This window comes from Poecilia reticulata, chromosome 8 (genome assembly GCF_904066995.2).
Source record: "Poecilia reticulata chromosome 8, P_reticulata-male-v2, whole genome shotgun sequence".
In the NCBI taxonomy this organism is placed as follows: Eukaryota; Metazoa; Chordata; class Actinopteri; order Cyprinodontiformes; family Poeciliidae; genus Poecilia; species Poecilia reticulata.
Window position 1 is genome coordinate 558,605 of NC_088837.1, and position 16,705 is coordinate 575,309.

At 43.9% G+C, this 16,705-nt stretch overlaps 1 protein-coding gene and 4 long non-coding RNA genes across 10 annotated transcripts in view; 2 read left to right on the forward strand and 3 right to left on the reverse strand.

Moving 5' to 3' along the window:
• The window catches only part of LOC103468221 (PRA1 family protein 2-like), a 63,502-nt gene extending 49,513 nt beyond the window's left edge, over positions 1–13,989 (reverse strand). For 2 of the 4 annotated variants that reach the window (XM_008415099.3, XM_008415100.3), the window contains exon 1: positions 13,761–13,989. In XM_008415099.3, coding sequence (XP_008413321.1) covers positions 13,761–13,939 — 179 coding nt within the window. In that variant the 5' untranslated portion in view covers positions 13,940–13,989. The remainder of the gene's footprint in view (positions 1–13,760) is intronic. The other 2 variants (XM_081609560.1, XM_008415098.2) reach the window with 2 other exon arrangements.
• LOC145552415 (uncharacterized) lies at positions 1,228–1,800 on the forward strand. The gene is made up of 3 exons (XR_014088458.1): positions 1,228–1,314; positions 1,410–1,624; positions 1,702–1,800. It is a non-coding gene; the product is annotated as an uncharacterized LOC145552415 (long non-coding RNA).
• Positions 6,321–6,896, forward strand: LOC145552414 (uncharacterized). Its single transcript, XR_014088457.1, has 3 exons — positions 6,321–6,410; positions 6,506–6,720; positions 6,798–6,896. It is a non-coding gene; the product is annotated as an uncharacterized LOC145552414 (long non-coding RNA).
• Positions 8,140–13,754, reverse strand: LOC145552413 (uncharacterized). 3 transcript variants are annotated; one of them, XR_014088456.1, is made up of 5 exons: positions 9,678–13,754; positions 9,404–9,493; positions 9,004–9,306; positions 8,845–8,897; positions 8,140–8,429 (listed from the first exon to the last, which is right to left on the reverse strand). It is a non-coding gene; the product is annotated as an uncharacterized LOC145552413 (long non-coding RNA). The 3 variants fall into 3 exon arrangements; XR_014088455.1 differs by having other exon boundaries at positions 9,004–9,091; positions 9,185–9,306; positions 9,404–13,754; XR_014088454.1 differs by having other exon boundaries at positions 9,404–13,754.
• A 461-nt stretch (positions 13,990–14,450) lies between the features above and the next one.
• On the reverse strand, positions 14,451–15,593 carry LOC145552406 (uncharacterized). Its single transcript, XR_014088440.1, has 2 exons — positions 15,045–15,593; positions 14,451–14,679 (listed from the first exon to the last, which is right to left on the reverse strand). It is a non-coding gene; the product is annotated as an uncharacterized LOC145552406 (long non-coding RNA).
• Between the last annotated feature and the right edge of the window lie 1,112 nt (positions 15,594–16,705).

Below are 16,705 nucleotides of genomic sequence, written 5' to 3' on the forward strand. Positions count from 1 at the left end.
TTAAGCTTCATTTGAAATGGCCACACTAATCCCATGTGTAATAGTAATTGGGTTAAATCAGTTATATAATGCTCAAAACACAAGTAGTTCTCAATACCAGCCAAGTCCTCCTCTCTAGTAACAGACAGTTCCGCCATGTTGTAGTCCTTACATGCTGCGCAGGCCTCTCTTTTAACTGAGTCTTGGCTATAGATAGAACTACAGTTATGGCCTAAACCTAAGCAGCTACTCTGCTCTGCTCTGTGTTCTGCTGCTACGGTGATTAAACCGCTGCCAAGTACAGCTGTGAGTGACAGACAGTTCCACCATGTTGTAGTTCTGACATTCTGCTCAACCCCGTGTTAATAACTGAGTGTTCAGACATAGTTAGAACTACAATGATGGCGTGTTTGTAGTCCTAAGGAGCTCCTCTGTAATTCTAAGCAGCTCCTCTGCTGTGTTCTGTTGCCACGGTAATTAATTCCCTGCACCTGTTGGTGGCACAGAGGGTGGGAGAATTCTCTGTTTAAACCAGCCTGTTTCTCACAAAAAAATCACTTCAAACAACTCCTTCCCGTTCAGGAACCGTGACACGTATTCGAAAACCGTTTGAAGCGTATGAGAGGGCTATTAGTCTTCTCCGATATTCCCGTGTTTCATATCTCTACCTCGGTCACAGTATTAACAAAAATGAGAGAAATATGATGTGCGCTGAGGTCTGACATTTTTCAGAAATATATGGAAAAACATAGGTCTGAGTGTGAGTTTATCCTGTCGCGCCACATCGGTTGAAAGCACCTGGAGAGAAAACCGTAAACCCTAGGGACATTTTGAAAAATTTTTACAGGAGCAGGCATGCGTATCTACGTCCTGACCGACTTTTAGGAAAAGAGGAAGGTATTTGTAGGCGTGAGGGCGAGTTAGAAATTATTTTGGGGCCAGAAATCCACTCTCTCCCACACTGTAGCGGAGCGGCACTCACACTCTAACTTTCCGAAAAATCGAAAACTTTAGGTCGCTTGGAGACAAGTTGTGGACAATCCGTAATTCATATCGACGCACCGTCTTCACTTTAGATAAGATGACGGGCGTATCTACAAACTGAAGTTTGAATGGCATTTCTATGTTGAATTTATGATTGTTGGGTACCAGGCTGGTGGGTCTGCTGGTTTCTGTTTCAGATCATCCACCAGAGGGCGCCTGATGACAGCAGGGTCCTGGAGGGCGTGCCAACAGGTTCTAACCAGACGCACCTGATGGGAATTGTCATCTTCTGGTGGAGTATATGAGCAGCTGGCTACCAGCACATCTTCGCCAGAGTGTTTGCCTGAATTGGTACACTGAGCCATCTAGAAGCCGCACTGAGCACTCTCGTTGAAATTAGAGTAGATTGAAATCTTAAAACTTACCTTTGTGATCCTTCTTTCCAGGACGCTTGTCTGAACCTCCGGAAAATCCCGAGTCTCCCCCTTCTTTGGAAGGAGTCCTCTCGAGGCACCTTGGCAGCCAGCACCAATGCTCCTCCTTGCCGACTAGGAATACCTGTCCACCCGCCGACACTCCGCCTCTCCGCCCAGCTTCACCCTCGAACATACCCACTGCCTGGCTTTCCCCCCCTCCTCGGGTCTAATCCCGACCTCCACAAGTAAGAGCTTCCGTTCCCATTCTATTGAGTTGATTTACCTCTCCTCACCTCGTACTCACCTCATCTCTCTCCCTCAGTGAGCGGTTGCTCCCGGGCCGCCCCCGTGAGGAAGACCCGCTCTGATTATCAGTTGAACTGCGTTTTTGTTTGAGTAATAATAAACCCATTGTTCTTAACACCAGTCCCTCTCTGTGAGTGTTTCTGCATGTGGGCAAAGAATATTAAACCCGACATGACAGAACACTCTGGCCAAACGGATGTCCCAGCAGAAACAATCTGGAGAGCTCTACATCACCAACAAACGCTAATTCAGAACCATGAGGCTGCACTTCAGGAGCTGGGTAATCGGCAGACAGAGACTAATAACCGCTTGGCTGAGCTAACCAGTTTTCTCCGCAGTCACCTTCCCCAGACCTCCACTTCAGAGTCCGCTCCAGAGTCCGCACCGGAACCCTCGCAGTCTCCAGATCCAGCCTCCGGGGTCCAAGTCCAAATCCAGTCCACGTCTTCCGACTGTCAGCTGCCAAATCCATCCAGGTTTGACGGGGATCCTCGAAAATGCAGAGGGTTTTTGATGCAATGTAATATTCAATTCAATCACTCGCCTCATAGATTCGTCCTAGATTCAGCCAAGATATCTTATATTATTGCACATCTATCTGACCGCGCCCTAGACTGGGCTGAAGCCAAGTTTTCTTCCTCCCCCGAGTACGGCTGCTCATTTGCTGAATTCTTAACCGAGTTTAAACAGGCTTTCAATCAAGAGACCGATAAGTCCCTGAGTTCCCGAGCTCTGTTGAAGATGAAACAAGGGCAGAGATCTGTAGTTGATTTTTCTATTGATTTCCGCATCCAAGCCGCTGCCTCGGGTTGGAACACCCCAGCGCTAAGGAGTGCATATTTGGATGCTTTAAATGATTCCCTAAAGGACGAACTGGCTACTTTAGACGAGCCCGGTTCCCTCGAGGATTTAATTAAACTGTCCATAAGAATAGATAACCGTATTCGTGCTCGGGCTAAAGAAAGAAGCAGTCGAAGCGCAGTACCCAGATCGCTTCCCGTTCCCCGCTACTCAGTCCCAGCAGAGAGAGAGCAAGGTCCATCTGATCCAGAACCCATGCAGATTGGCCAAGCTAGATTGACTCCTGAGGAGAGACAGCGGAGGATGCGGGCCAAGCTCTGTCTATATTGCGGAGAAGCAGGGCACTTTGTGGCCGACTGTCCCATACTGTTAACAGCCAGGGTCCGCCAGTAACTACGAGGGAACTGGCGGACCATCAAAGTAGATCAGACTCACCTCGTTTATTGTTGCCCGCAACCATTCAGTTTCAAGACCGCACTATGACCCTGTCGGCGCTGTTAGATTCCGGCTGTGAACGGAATTTACTGGATATTAATTTTGTTCAGCAAATGGCAATAGAAACAGTTCCCCTACGCACTCCTCTTCGTGTTTCCGCCCTCGACGGGAAAGCTCTGCCTCAGATAACCCATCAGACAAAACCCCTCCAGTTAACCGTTTCTGGCAATCATTCTGAATCCATTTCCTTTCACGTTTTTCCCGCGGCGAGCTCACCTTTAGTTTTAGGGTTCGAATGGTTACAACAACATAATCCAAATATAAACTGGTCCGACAGACACATCGATTCCTGGTCAGTTCTGTGCCATTCAACTTGTCTCCGCTCAGCCGTTCCTCCAGGTCCTTCGACTGCTAACGGCAATGAGGCGGATCCTCCTGATTTTTCCGGAGTTCCTGCTGATTATCACGATCTGGCGCAGGTCTTCAGTAAGTCCAAAGCCGCGTCCCTACCTCCTCACAGACCATATGACTGTGCAATTGATCTCCTGCCTGGAGCTCCGTTGCCCAATAGTCGACTTTATAGTATTTCTAGACCTGAGCGGGAAACTATGGAGAGGTACATAAAGGAATCCTCAGCAGCGGGCATAATCCGACCTTCATCTTCGCCTCTGGGTGCCGGTTTTTTCTTTGTCAGTAAAAAGGATGGTTCTCTGAGACCCTGTATAGACTACAGGGGATTAAACCAGATAACTATTAAAAATAAATATCCCTTACCTTTACTTTCCTCTGTTTTTGAACCCCTCCATGGGGCTACCATCTTCACCAAGTTGGACCTAAGGAACGCTTATCATTTGCTCCGAATTAGAAAAGGTGATGAATGGAAGACGGCATTCAAGACCCCCTTAGGCCACTTTGAGTATTTGGTAATACCTTTTGGCTTGAGTAACGCCCCAGCCTTTTTTCAGGCCCTAGTAAATGATGTCCTGAGAGATTACCTAAATGTCTTTGTGTTTGTCTACTTAGATGACATCCTGATCTACTCCAAGAACTTGCCGGAGCACAAGAATCATGTCCGCCAGGTTCTCCAACGCCTTTTGGAGAACAAACTGTTTGTTAAAGCAGAGAAGTGCGAGTTCCACCAACAATCAGTCACCTTTCTGGGCTATGTCCTCGAGGATGGACAGGTAAGGCCAACTGATGAAAAGATCAGAGCAGTCCTGGAATGGCCCACCCCAGAGAACCGTAAGCAATTACAAAGGTTTCTCGGCTTTGCCAATTTCTACCGGCGGTTTATTCGAAACTACAGCCAAACCGCTCAACCGTTAACTGCCCTGACCTCCACCAAGGCTCCGTTTAGCTGGTCCCCGGAAGCAGAGGCAGCCTTCATACAGTTAAAGACCCTGTTCGCAAATGCCCCCATTCTCATACAACCAGATCCCACCAAGCAGTTCATCCTTGAGGTAGATGCCTCTGAGTTGGGGGTGGGAGCGGTTTTATCACAGTTCACTGTGACCGATCACAAGACCCACCCTTGTGCATTTTTCTCCCGTAGACTTTCCCCTGCTGAGAAAAATTATGATGTTGGGGATAGGGAGTTACTAGCCATTAAACTAGCATTGGAAGAATGGAGACACTGGTTGGAGGGCGCTGAACATCCCATCTTGGTTTGGACTGATCATAAGAATTTATCCTACCTCAAGTCAGCTAAGAGACTTAATCCTCGTCAGTCCCGATGGTCGCTGTTCTTCTCTCGTTTTAACCTGTGTATTTCCTATCGTCCAGGATCCAGAAATATTAAGCCCGATGCACTCTCCAGGTTGTACTCGCCAGCCGATTCAGAGAAACGGCCAGCCCCCATTCTGCCGTCTACCTGCTCTGTTGCCGTGGTTACCTGGGAGATCGAGGATTTAGTGAAGCAAGCCCAGCAAACAGAACCCGACCCAGGCACTGGCCCAGACAACAGGGTATACGTTCCCACCTCTATTCGAGCACGCTTGATCACCTGGATACACGCCTCTAAATTTTCTGGCCATCCAGGTATCAGCAGAACCGTAGCCCTGATCAATCGACGTTTCTGGTGGCCGTCCATTCAGAAAGATGTCAGGGAGTACGTGCTAGCCTGTCCAACCTGCGCTAGAAATAAAGCATCCCATCAGCCCCCATCAGGTCTCCTGCAACCACTGCCCACACCCACACGCCCCTGGTCCCACATCGCCATCGACTATGTGACAGTCTTGCCAGTCTCTAAAGGTATGACCACTATATTGACCATAATCGACCGTTTTTCTAAAGCCTGCCACCTGATCCCTCTGAGAAGACTTCCTTCAGCCTTTCAGACAGCACAGTTACTTGTGAAACACGTTTTCAAACTACATGGGATTCCACAGGAGATCTTCTCGGATCGAGGACCACAGTTTTCCTCTCAGGTCTGGAGGCATTTTTGCTCGGCCCTTGGGGCCAAGAGTTCTCTAACCTCAGGTTATCATCCTCAGTCTAACGGCCAGGTTGAACGTATGAATCAAGAGTTGGAGGCCACCCTTAGATGTCTCACGTCATCCAGCCCGACTAATTGGGGCCCCTACTTGCCATGGGTTGAATACGCGCACAACTCTCACCTCTCTTCTGCAACAGGTCTGTCTCCATTTGAAGCGTCGTTGGGCTACCAGCCTCCACTTTTCCCTGCTGATGAGAAGGAGATTGCCGTCTCCTCCGTTCAACACCATATCCGCCGTTGTAAGACCTTCTGGGACAGAACGGTTTCCGCCCTCGACCGGACAGCTGAACTGAATCGTCGCTGGGCCGACTGCAAGAGGCGACCTGCCCCCATTTTTGTTCCAGGCCAAAAGGTTTGGCTATCGACTAAAGACATCTCGTTAAAGTCTGTGCCTAGAAAACTGTCTCCCCGTTACATTGGTTCCTATGAGATTGAGAAGCTGGTCGGTCCTTCTGCCGTCCGTTTGCGTCTGCCGCCCCTTTTCCGTGTCCACCCCAACTTTCATGTTTCCCAAGTCAAACTGGTCCACTCTAGTCCCTTGTGCCCCCCCGCTGATCCTCCCCCTCCTCGTGTTATTGGGGGCCACCCCGCCTACACGGTCCTCCGGATTGTGGATTCCCGCCGGCGAGGGCGGGGTTGGCAGTACCTAGTGGACTGGGAGGGTTATGGCCCAGAGTCCCTCATGTGAGGGCCTGGCTCTTTTATTTTGGATCCTTCCCTCATTAAGGACTTCAGCTCCTCCCCACCTTCTACATCTTCTGGACCGCCAGGTGGCGGTCGTTGAGGGGGGGGGGGGTACTGTTGGGTACCAGGCTGGTGGGTCTGCTGGTTTCTGTTTCAGATCATCCACCAGAGGGCGCCTGATGACAGCAGGGTCCTGGAGGGCGTGCCAACAGGTCCTAACCAGACGCACCTGATGGGAATTGTCATCTTCTGGTGGAGTATATGAGCAGCTGGCTACCAGCACATCTTCGCCAGAGTGTTTGCCTGAATTGGTACACTGAGCCATCTAGAAGCCGCACTGAGCACTCTCGTTGAAATTAGAGTAGATTGAAATTTTAAAACTTACCTTTGTGATCCTTCTTTCCAGGACGCTTGTCTGAACCTCCGGAAAATCCCGAGTCTCCCCCTTCTTTGGAAGGAGTCCTCTCGAGGCACCTTGGCAGCCAGCACCAATGCTCCTCCTTGCCGACTAGGAATACCTGTCCACCCGCCGACACTCCGCCTCTCCGCCCAGCTTCACCCTCGAACATACCCACTGCCTGGCTTTCCCCCCCTCCTCGGGTCTAATCCCGACCTCCACAAGTAAGAGCTTCCGTTCCCATTCTATTGAGTTGATTTACCTCTCCTCACCTCGTACTCACCTCATCTCTCTCCCTCAGTGAGCGGTTGCTCCCGGGCCGCCCCCGTGAGGAAGACCCGCTCTGATTATCAGTTGAACTGCGTTTTTGTTTGAGTAATAATAAACCCATTGTTCTTAACACCAGTCCCTCTCTGTGAGTGTTTCTGCATGTGGGCAAAGAATATTAAACCCGACATGACAATGATGACACAGTAATTTCTCAAAAATAGGGTATTTTTAGGATCTTGTTCCATTGAAATGAATGGGATTTTTGGGGGTCTTTTTACCCAATTTGTGTTGCTGTGGTAACTCCGAATCCCACCAGAAATAATAGCTCCCCTCCCGTGATCGAGCTGCAATTTTTGATACCACATTTGTGGGGGTGCACGGAGCGGTTCGGGTGGTTGACGGAAGAAAAATAAATAACTAGAAAATTCCTGCAGAAATTTTAAGGGGCATGACAAACTGTGCCCATCGGCTTTGAACCAGCATTATGATGGTAAAAAATTGCATTAATGCTAAAGAAAGCTGAATGTAGTCAATAACCTGTGGAGAGGCAGAAGCATGTTGACTAAGCTGTAGTTGTACCATTCATTATGTTAAAATTAATGCATAAGCTAAAATTAGCCAATATGCTAATGTTAGCCTAAATGCTGGCAGTAGCATGTGGAGCAACAGGACCATGTTACATGCTCCATTCAGTATACTAAACATGTCTAATTAATGAGAAAATTAGCTAATAACTAACTTTAGGTAAAAAAGTGCTAGTGCACTAGTCAAAGGCAGTGAAATGCTAATGTTTGTGCTAATGTTAATGAACTCACTACCCTGAGAAATAAATAACATAAAAAAGGCTAATATTGCTCCGCCTATGGCGGTGCACTAACGTGAGAGGAATATGCAGACTTTTATTTTGAAACTGCGGGGGGCGGGGGGGTGGGGGGGGTGTTAACAGCTTAACGACTCTACTTAACATGTGAATAGCAACAGGAGACCCACGTGAATTGTCAGTCATTGGATGAAAATACAATGACATCACAATTCATTACTGATAGATACTGGTAGATATCTCCCTATTGGACACACTAGACCTTTATAATTACAGGCCTGGTTAAGCCCCTCCCTAATAAATTATAAAAAAAAATAACCCAGAAATAAAAATACACCAAGCACAAGGCATAAGTTTATATTTTTAATTTTTGTTGAAAAAGAAATATGTACATACATGCATATAACACACATCTACAAATAAAGAAACCACACATATATAAAACACATCTACAAGAAACCACACATATATATAAAAAACACATCTATAAATAAAGAAACCACACATAAAATAACATCTATAAATAAAAAAAAACTTCAGTTTAAAAAAAAAAAAATGCTTGTCTACTTCTGGGCCGTGTGGTGGTGGCTTTCTTTCTGAGCATGATCCAACATACAAACGCTTATGACGCAACATGCTGTATTTAGGGTTAGCTTCAAGTCTCTCTTGTAGTTTGGAGCAGAGGTTGCCGAGCTCCTGGCTGCGGAAACTTGGTGGTCTCACAATCCAGCCCGATACACCCTCGAAGACGCCATCCTCTTCATCAGACATGAGGTCAATGGCGACACCTTCCCAAAAGGAAATCTCCTCTGCTGCCAGGACGCTCTCTCTCGCCTCCAGCAGCTGTTGACACAGAACAGACATCAAGTCATAAAGAATCTTTATGAAAACATATTGTTGAAACTATACTGACATTTTAAGTGTCTTGGTTTAGAAACACCAAATATGGGGAGGTGCAATCAATTTGTCATTGAAAACTATGGCTATGTGGTAAAGTATCAACTCCTGAATATCATGTGAATAAACATGATATTTAACAAAACATTGATAAAAGTACTTAAGTGATTTGTCATTAACCATTGAGACTACATTAAAATTATTGCACACCATCTTGTCCCAAAATGTTACAGCTTCTTAAGAAAATTTAATGTTATTTTTCTTTTCACTGCTGATTGCATTCATACACACATATATAAAAACATCAATGCAAAACTGATGCATTTGATGCAATTGTGACATCTCTAGTAATAAATCTTACCTGCTTCTTTCTTTAGCTACATCTGGATGACTGGCAGTAGGTCCTGGATGCAGCTGGAAAACATTTTTTGTGGATTGTCAATACATAGCATAATTACATTATGTACATAAACAATGTTGAAGCATAAAATATCAACATTCTAAAATAGTAGATACTCACACACAGTTGCATCTCTGTCCTCATCACGGAAGTCAGAACGTTCCTGAAGAGTCTGATTGACACAAATGTGACTCTCATTCTGCGGAGTCTGTGGAAATAAATGTAAAATTAAAAAAACATTGTAGCAATTATATCGCTTTCTCAAAAATACCTAAGTAAATAAGTTAAAATTATTCTCAACCAGCTATTGTACAGTCGGGAATCAACGCAGTGATTATACGGCTTCATGACTTCGTCCTCAGATCCGTCCTCCGTCCGCCATTTTGTAGATCTTTACTGCGTTACACACTCTGCCTTGCTGTACTGCGTTACAACAAAATAAATAAAATAACGGGAAGATCAGTTTTCCTTACAAATATGCGAGTGTTCACTATTCACTAAGTGTGAAATCATAACTTACTGAATTTCTGTTCGTCCTGGTGGACTCCGTAAGAGCTCCTCGGCACCGTGGTCTGAGGTCTGGCTGGTAAGGCTTGGCCATTTTTCAGGTCTGAAAAAATCAATGAAGATGCGAGTATTTTTAAGAGTTCAGAACATCACATGTAATAGAGATTACAATACACAATCTCACCCTACACTTGTTTCGGCATTAAGAAAACGACAGACAGCTTTCTGTAAGAAACAACCAAAGCAACTGGCCTCGCTCCACGTGTTATTTATAAAAGCTTTCTTACCGTGAGTTCGGTCTTGTTGGACCGCCGCGGTGTCATCTGTTGTTTTCCGTCGGATCATTGCTCAATATCAAAACGATACTGAAAAGGTAACTCCGTGAAATAGAACTTTTTCCACCATTTCACACAACGCACGGGTATTTTCGTTCATGTTGGGTGTAGAAGTTAGCACTCGTTACCACCAGTGCAAAGCTTCCTCTTGAGTTTAATGGCGGCTATTTGACCGACTATGAAAGCGCATTACTGCCACCAACTGGACTGGAGTGTTAAATGAAAGTTGACAGAAAAAAATACATTCTAAAGGTTATTTTTTCAAAAGTTACGTGACAATATATTTTATTTTTATTATAATTATGTTTATTTACTCAATTATACTTTGAGCTGTCTCTTTTTTAGTTTATACAGAATATGATTCATAATCCGTGACTTATATTTAATACTTAACTAACAAAACTTTAAAAAAAAAGAATACAAATGTTTATACTCTATCAGAAGGTATCACAAACTTTCAACCATTTTGTTCTTCAATTTAAACTCGAGAGTTAAGCAACTGAATACTGAAAAATCTGTAGTTTCTTAAGTCCTGTATTGTGATGTGGAATGACCACTACCACTCCAATATAGCATGACTCTGGGTCTTTAAAGCCATCAGTGAACATTAACTTTAGTTTGAATATTATTCACAAAAATACTTTATGTACAATCTACCACTCTGGAACATGGTTTTTATTATTATTATTGATTAAGTTGTGCAATTCCTCTCATCACAAGATAAATCTTCAGATAGGAGGAATGTCAAAGTAAGATCACGTTTCACGAAAGTCTATTGTATGTAATCATGCATATTCTTCTTTTATATCATCAATTCAACCAAAACTAAGTTTTTCAGTGCTCCTAACATGTAATATATATTTTAATGGATAAGATATTGTTTTCTCCAAACATACTTCTTTATGGTGAACAGAAATTAAAAAGGATTAGCTACAAAATGAATAAGAGTCAAAAGGCGGTGCTCAACAGTTGATTTGCATTTGCATGGCACTCAGCAACTTCATTTAAATACGAAAACCTCTGCTAGGCACAAGGGGAGAGAGGTAATAGGGGAACACGGACACACAGCGTTTTTGACCATTTTTGGCAGTGTTTGACTCTGACTAAAACCTCTTGCCGAAAGCTCTCAATCTCCATACGCACGGCAGAACAAGGTGTCAATAGCTGACGAAAATCCCATTTTTCGTCCTGTGTATGTCTCTCGCAACCAGGGTCCCCTCCCTCGGCTGCCGCCCGAAACACACTGCACCCGACCCCTTTGGCCCCTCCGACAGGTGGTCAGCCCATTGGAAGGGGGACCCACGTCTCCTCTTCGGGCTGAGCCCAGCCGGGCTCCATGGGTAAAAGCCGGCCACTAGGCGCTCGCCATCGTGCCCCACCTCTAGGCCTGGCTCCAGAGTGGGGCCCCGGTGACCCGCATCTGGGCGAGGGAACGCCAGATCCAAAGTTCGTCTCCATCATAAGGGGTCTTCAGGCTGCACTTTGTCTGGTTCCTCACCTAGGACCTGTCTGCCTTGGGTGACCCTACCAGGGGCATAAACCCCAGACAGCATAGCTCCTAGGATCATTGGGACACTCAAACCCCTCCACCACGATCAGGTGGCAGCCCAAGGAGAGGGAGCTGCAAATCAGACTGTCTAATATGTAACATCGGAGCTCCCCAGGGAACTATGCTGTCTCCTTTTTTATTCACCACCTTCACTGCGGACTTTAAGTACTGTTCCAAACTGTGTCATCCGCAAAAGTTCTCAGATGACTCGGCTATCGTAGGGTGTGTGGAAGGGGGACAGGAGGTGGAGTAAAGGACATTGGTGGATAATTTTGTGACATGGTGCGGAGAAAACCAACTTCTGCTTAATGTAAACAAGACCAAGGAAGGTTGTCAGTTTCTGCAACAAGAAAATACATTTGCTCCCAATCTCCATCTCAGGGGCAGATGTGGAGCAGATTCAATCGTACAAGTACCTTGGTGTTGCATTTGACAGTGAACTACGAACACTAATGTGCTCTACAAAAAGGCCATGAGCAGACTATTTTCTACGGAAGCTCAGGTCTTTCAACATCTGCAGTAGGATGCTCTTCATGTTTTATCAATCATCAGTGGCTAGTTCCATCTTCAATGCAATGGTGTCCTTGGGTGCTGTAATGAAGGTGAAAGACTCAAACTAGCTTAAACTGATAAGAAAAGCTGAGTCAGTTGTAGGGATCAAGCTGGCTCCACTGGAAGAGGTGATGAGAGACATAATGCTGAAGAAGATTAGCACTATCAAGGATAACCATTTTCATCCCCTCTACAGCACAGCCTGATGAGCAGACTAAGACTATTTCAGCCCAGATGTGCTAAAGAACGCAACAGCAGGTTCTTTCTGCCCAAGGCTACCACACTTTATAATTCATATCTATTATGAATCTCTAGAGCTGTGCATGTTAAATGTTGATTATATAATTAATGTACTGAGCAATATGCACATTGTTATTTATTATTGTTGTTATTGTGTGCAATGCTGGGACAAACTAAATTTCCTCCCTTTAGGGGATCAATAAAGTATTATTATTACTATTGTTAACTGCAAACGTACAGACATGACCTGGTGGGCGGGGCTAACAGAGCAAAAGAGGACAGTGACTGATTTTTAGACTTTTGCTGAGTAAGAAAAGATCAGTGGATAAGATCAGCTTCACATGTAAGCATCGGCCGATCACCAATCTCACAAAATTAAGGAAATCGCTGCCAATTTATCGGTGCAGCTTTGTTTTAGAACAAAGGCCCCTTTGTTCTCCTCAAGTCAGGTTTTAGTTTTCATCTGCCACTCATTAGAATCAGGGGCGTCAAACTCATTTTCATTTTGGGCCAAAAATCTGAATGTTCTTAAAGGGCCAGTTGTATATATTGATAAAACCCACCAAGCTGTTAAAATATCAATAAATAGCTGTTTGTTTCACTATTCAATAAGCTTTTCGTAAAATTAAATAATATTGAACATTTTTTCACACTGGTCAGTCCATCTAGGATTTTGTGAATATTTTTGGGCCATATGCCTTTTCATTTTTTTAATAAATATTTGTAAGGAATTTTTATGATATTTGCGCCAATGTTCGATGCTAAATGTAACTTTATTATTTGCCATATTGGTCATGGACATACCAATGTCCATGACATCAAGTCAGGCAGAGGCAGCAGTAACTTAAACCCAGTGTTTTTGGCCAATTTTAAGAAAAAATTGCCATAAAAATCAGAAAAAATGTGGGGATCTGTGGATTTTGTATTAATTTAGCAGATTTGTGAAAAACTGAAGGGACTAACTGATGTGATTTGGAGTCTAAAGGTCCACATAAAAAGCTGTGGCGGGCCAGATTTGGCCCCTGGGGCTTGAGTTTGACACATGTCCTAAAGGAAGGACTTTTCATTCTGAAATATGTTCAGTTACTGTTACAGCTTTCACCGTTTACAGCTTTAGCCTTTTCTACTCCGGCTGATAATAATCTACAGCTAACTAGAGATGTGAACCTTTCAGTGTCTAGTAATTGGATTCGATTCCGATATTTAGCGTCACAATTCTATTCAGTTTTTATTTCAAAAACCAATTGTACCATATAAACGTTTTAGAGATTCTGTTTAAATTATGTGATTGGCAAGAGGAAAAGGATGCAGCCCTGTATGTAAACGTGGACAACATTTAGTGTACAGCTGACTGTCACTTTTGACTTCACCAAAGAAAGGTGCCGGTCCACGAACAGCGCCCCTTCCTGGACAAAGATGGACCTCAGCTAACATCTTCCACTCCAACACAGAGCCGAGCAGGGTGAGGGTGAGACCTGGTCCGAACCCCCAGCATCTTCTGCACCTGTTAGCCAAGGTGGGGGCACTGACCACTCAAACCAGCTGCATGAAACACTGGCTGCAGAGCGGGAGCGGAGAATCCCAAATGAAATGTCCATTTGCACCGAGAATATTACAGAGTTAAGTAAAGTAAAAACTGTGAGAAGGAGAGAAAGGGATGATCTGAGGGAGGGCGTCGGGATAATGAAACTTACCCCACAAGGAGCAGGAAGCTCAGCGCGGACAGGAAGTAATTGCTTTGATAATACAAAAGGTTGTTGATCGTGCGGTTGTTCCAGCGGTCCAGGTCCCGCACATCTGGCACCGCAAAACGAGCCGAGCTCATCAGAAAATCATCCAGGCTGCGGAGGGGAGGCGTCTGCACGCCTGCCATCTTGCCCAAACCAGAAATAAACTGGATTTCCCAGAATGCAGCACGGTGAAAACGAGAGGTGGGGAGGCGCGTCCATAGACATAATATAAGCATAGACGCCTCATGGACCGCTCTCGCCTATTGTCGCTGACGAGATTTAGAACGGCCATATTGGAGCGGTACTCCACTCCTCTCAGCGTTATGTGTTTAGCAGGCAAAATGACGTATCAGCGCATTTAATCGATCATAACACGCTTTTTTGTTACTGGAAACCATATTCAAACATCTATCAAAGCTACATTTATAAACAATTGTATTATTAAAGTATGTTTTTAATACATAGTTCAGCATATTTAAATATGCTTAGTGGCTATAACAATAGAATAGGAGTGGAATATTCTGATATTGATGTATGATGAGCATATTACAAAGCCCACAGCCGTTCATAATTTATTAAATAAATTATTTAGTAATATCAATACATATTTATATAACTATACTAACACACAAATATATATATATATATATATATATATATATATATATATGTATGTGTGTGTGTGTGTGTGTGTGTGTGTGTGTGTGTGTGTGTGTGTGTGTGTGTGTGTGTGTGTGTTTCAGCCGACGATTTCTAGCTTCAGAGAGATTCAGCAGCTGAGATTGAGTCCAAAATCCGATGTGAGATTCATCCGTGCTGCAGTGAATCCGTCTCTCTTTAAAGATATCTCCCACTTCTTCCTCACATCGTGTCTTTATGAAACCTTCAAAACAAAAACGGAAGATTTGGGATGTGTCTTACTAGTGAAAGAATTACATATGAATAATAGTCTTTATCACCTGTGTAAACTTTGCTGGTGAATGTTATAACACATAATATAAGTTTTATAATATATGTTACATTGTTTCATTTCTAACATAGGCTCTTGTGTCAGATAATCTAAGTCAATGTTAGAGAATAATAACCTTTTTTAGATTTACAGAATCTCAGTTAGCCTTCATAGCGGGGCTGAACCCCGTATTACACCAAGCACTATAGCTAATATTAGCTGGCATCTCACCGGTGGACATAAATACAGTAAAGTTATATTCCAATCACAAAATATACACACTAATATGTCCATCTTACTTGTGAAATGTTGTCTGTGGAGCCCTCACATCAATAATCCATAGATCCGAACAACAATATCCCTCAGTGCTGAGGCATCTTCTGCTGTTTTGATTGAGCAAAGTAGGAGTGAGTACCGCTCCAAGATGGCCGCCGTATTTCCTGCGCCGGAGCAGCCAATGCGGGGTCTACTCTTATATTATGTCTATGGGCGCGTCTCCGTGTAACGGAAGTTAGCTTTTTCCTGACTTTTCATCATGTCTGCTTGATTGAACTCACAGCATCAAAAATGACGAGGCTAAAGGAAAACATAAATATATCAATAAATAAAAAGAAGCGTTTTTCGGAAGAACCAAGGGCTTTTTAACACGCTTATCAGCCTCGTTGCGGGGTTAGGAAAGCTCCCAACTCGGTTCATTTGTTTTTATCACGCTAATTTACAGCAAGCGTCAACAATAAGTGCAGTTTATTTCTGAATATCGTTAGTCCATATTCAATGAGCTCAACCTGATTCACTCTAATACAACTTTTTGCTACACTCATTAGCTCTGTTCCATAACATAGAATCCATCCAACACAAATAGCACTGTCTGAACAAATAGACTGCAAACGTCGACCTCGAGCAAGCACAGGGAGAAAGTGGGGAGAAACAACTAAACATTTTCTTGTTCTTTTGATGTATTTAATGTTTTTTTATATAACTATTTGTGTTTACACACAAAGTTATTTTAGTTACCTTAGCTTGCCTTATCATTTAAAAGGAAAAAAATGGTCAAATTATGTTAGAGTTTAGATAAAGTGAGGCTCACTCATTCCAATCTGTTGTGGAAATGTGAGCATTTAGGATTCTACTCTAGATTTAACAGGGAGTTAATTAAGAGAAGCCAGGTTGAAGAAATATGATTTCTCTTCATTTAGCAGAGCTTCTGCTGCACGTTATCAAATCTGATGAAAGTTTTTAGAAAAATATTCCTAATATATGAAATTCATCATCATCATTTATCAAAGACAGAAAATAGTTCTTGAAAATTGTATGAAAATAAAAGCTGCATGAATTGGTTTTTGTTGTTTGTTTTGTTTTTGTTCAGGGTTGAACCCACACAGGTCACTGGTCCATCGCAAGGCCACACAAAGACAGGGAAATCAATATGCACACATTCACTCCTAAGGGCAAATTTACCATTATGTTTTTGTACTGTGGGGAGGAAGCCAGAGTAACTGGAAATAATCCACAGCATACAAACCCTATGCAGGAAGAACCCAGGCTGGGATTCGAACCTAGGACCTCCTTTCTGTGAGGCAACAGTGTCAACAACTGCAGAATAGAATTGGCATTAAATACAGAAATTCCATCCATCCATCCATCCATCCATCCATCCATCCATCCATCCATCCATCCATCCATCCATCCATCCATCCATCCATCCATCCATCCATCCATCCATCCATCCATCCATCCATTTCCTGTACACCCTTGTCCTTAGTGGGGTCAGAAGGGTTGCTGGTGCCTATCTCCAGCTAACGTTCCAGGCAAGAGGTGGGGTGCACCCTGGACAGGTTGCCAGACTGTCACAGGGCAACACAGAGACAGACAGGACACATAACCATGCACACACACACTCGCACCTAGGGAGAATTTGGAAAGACCAATTAACCTGACAGTCATGTTTCTGGACTGTAGG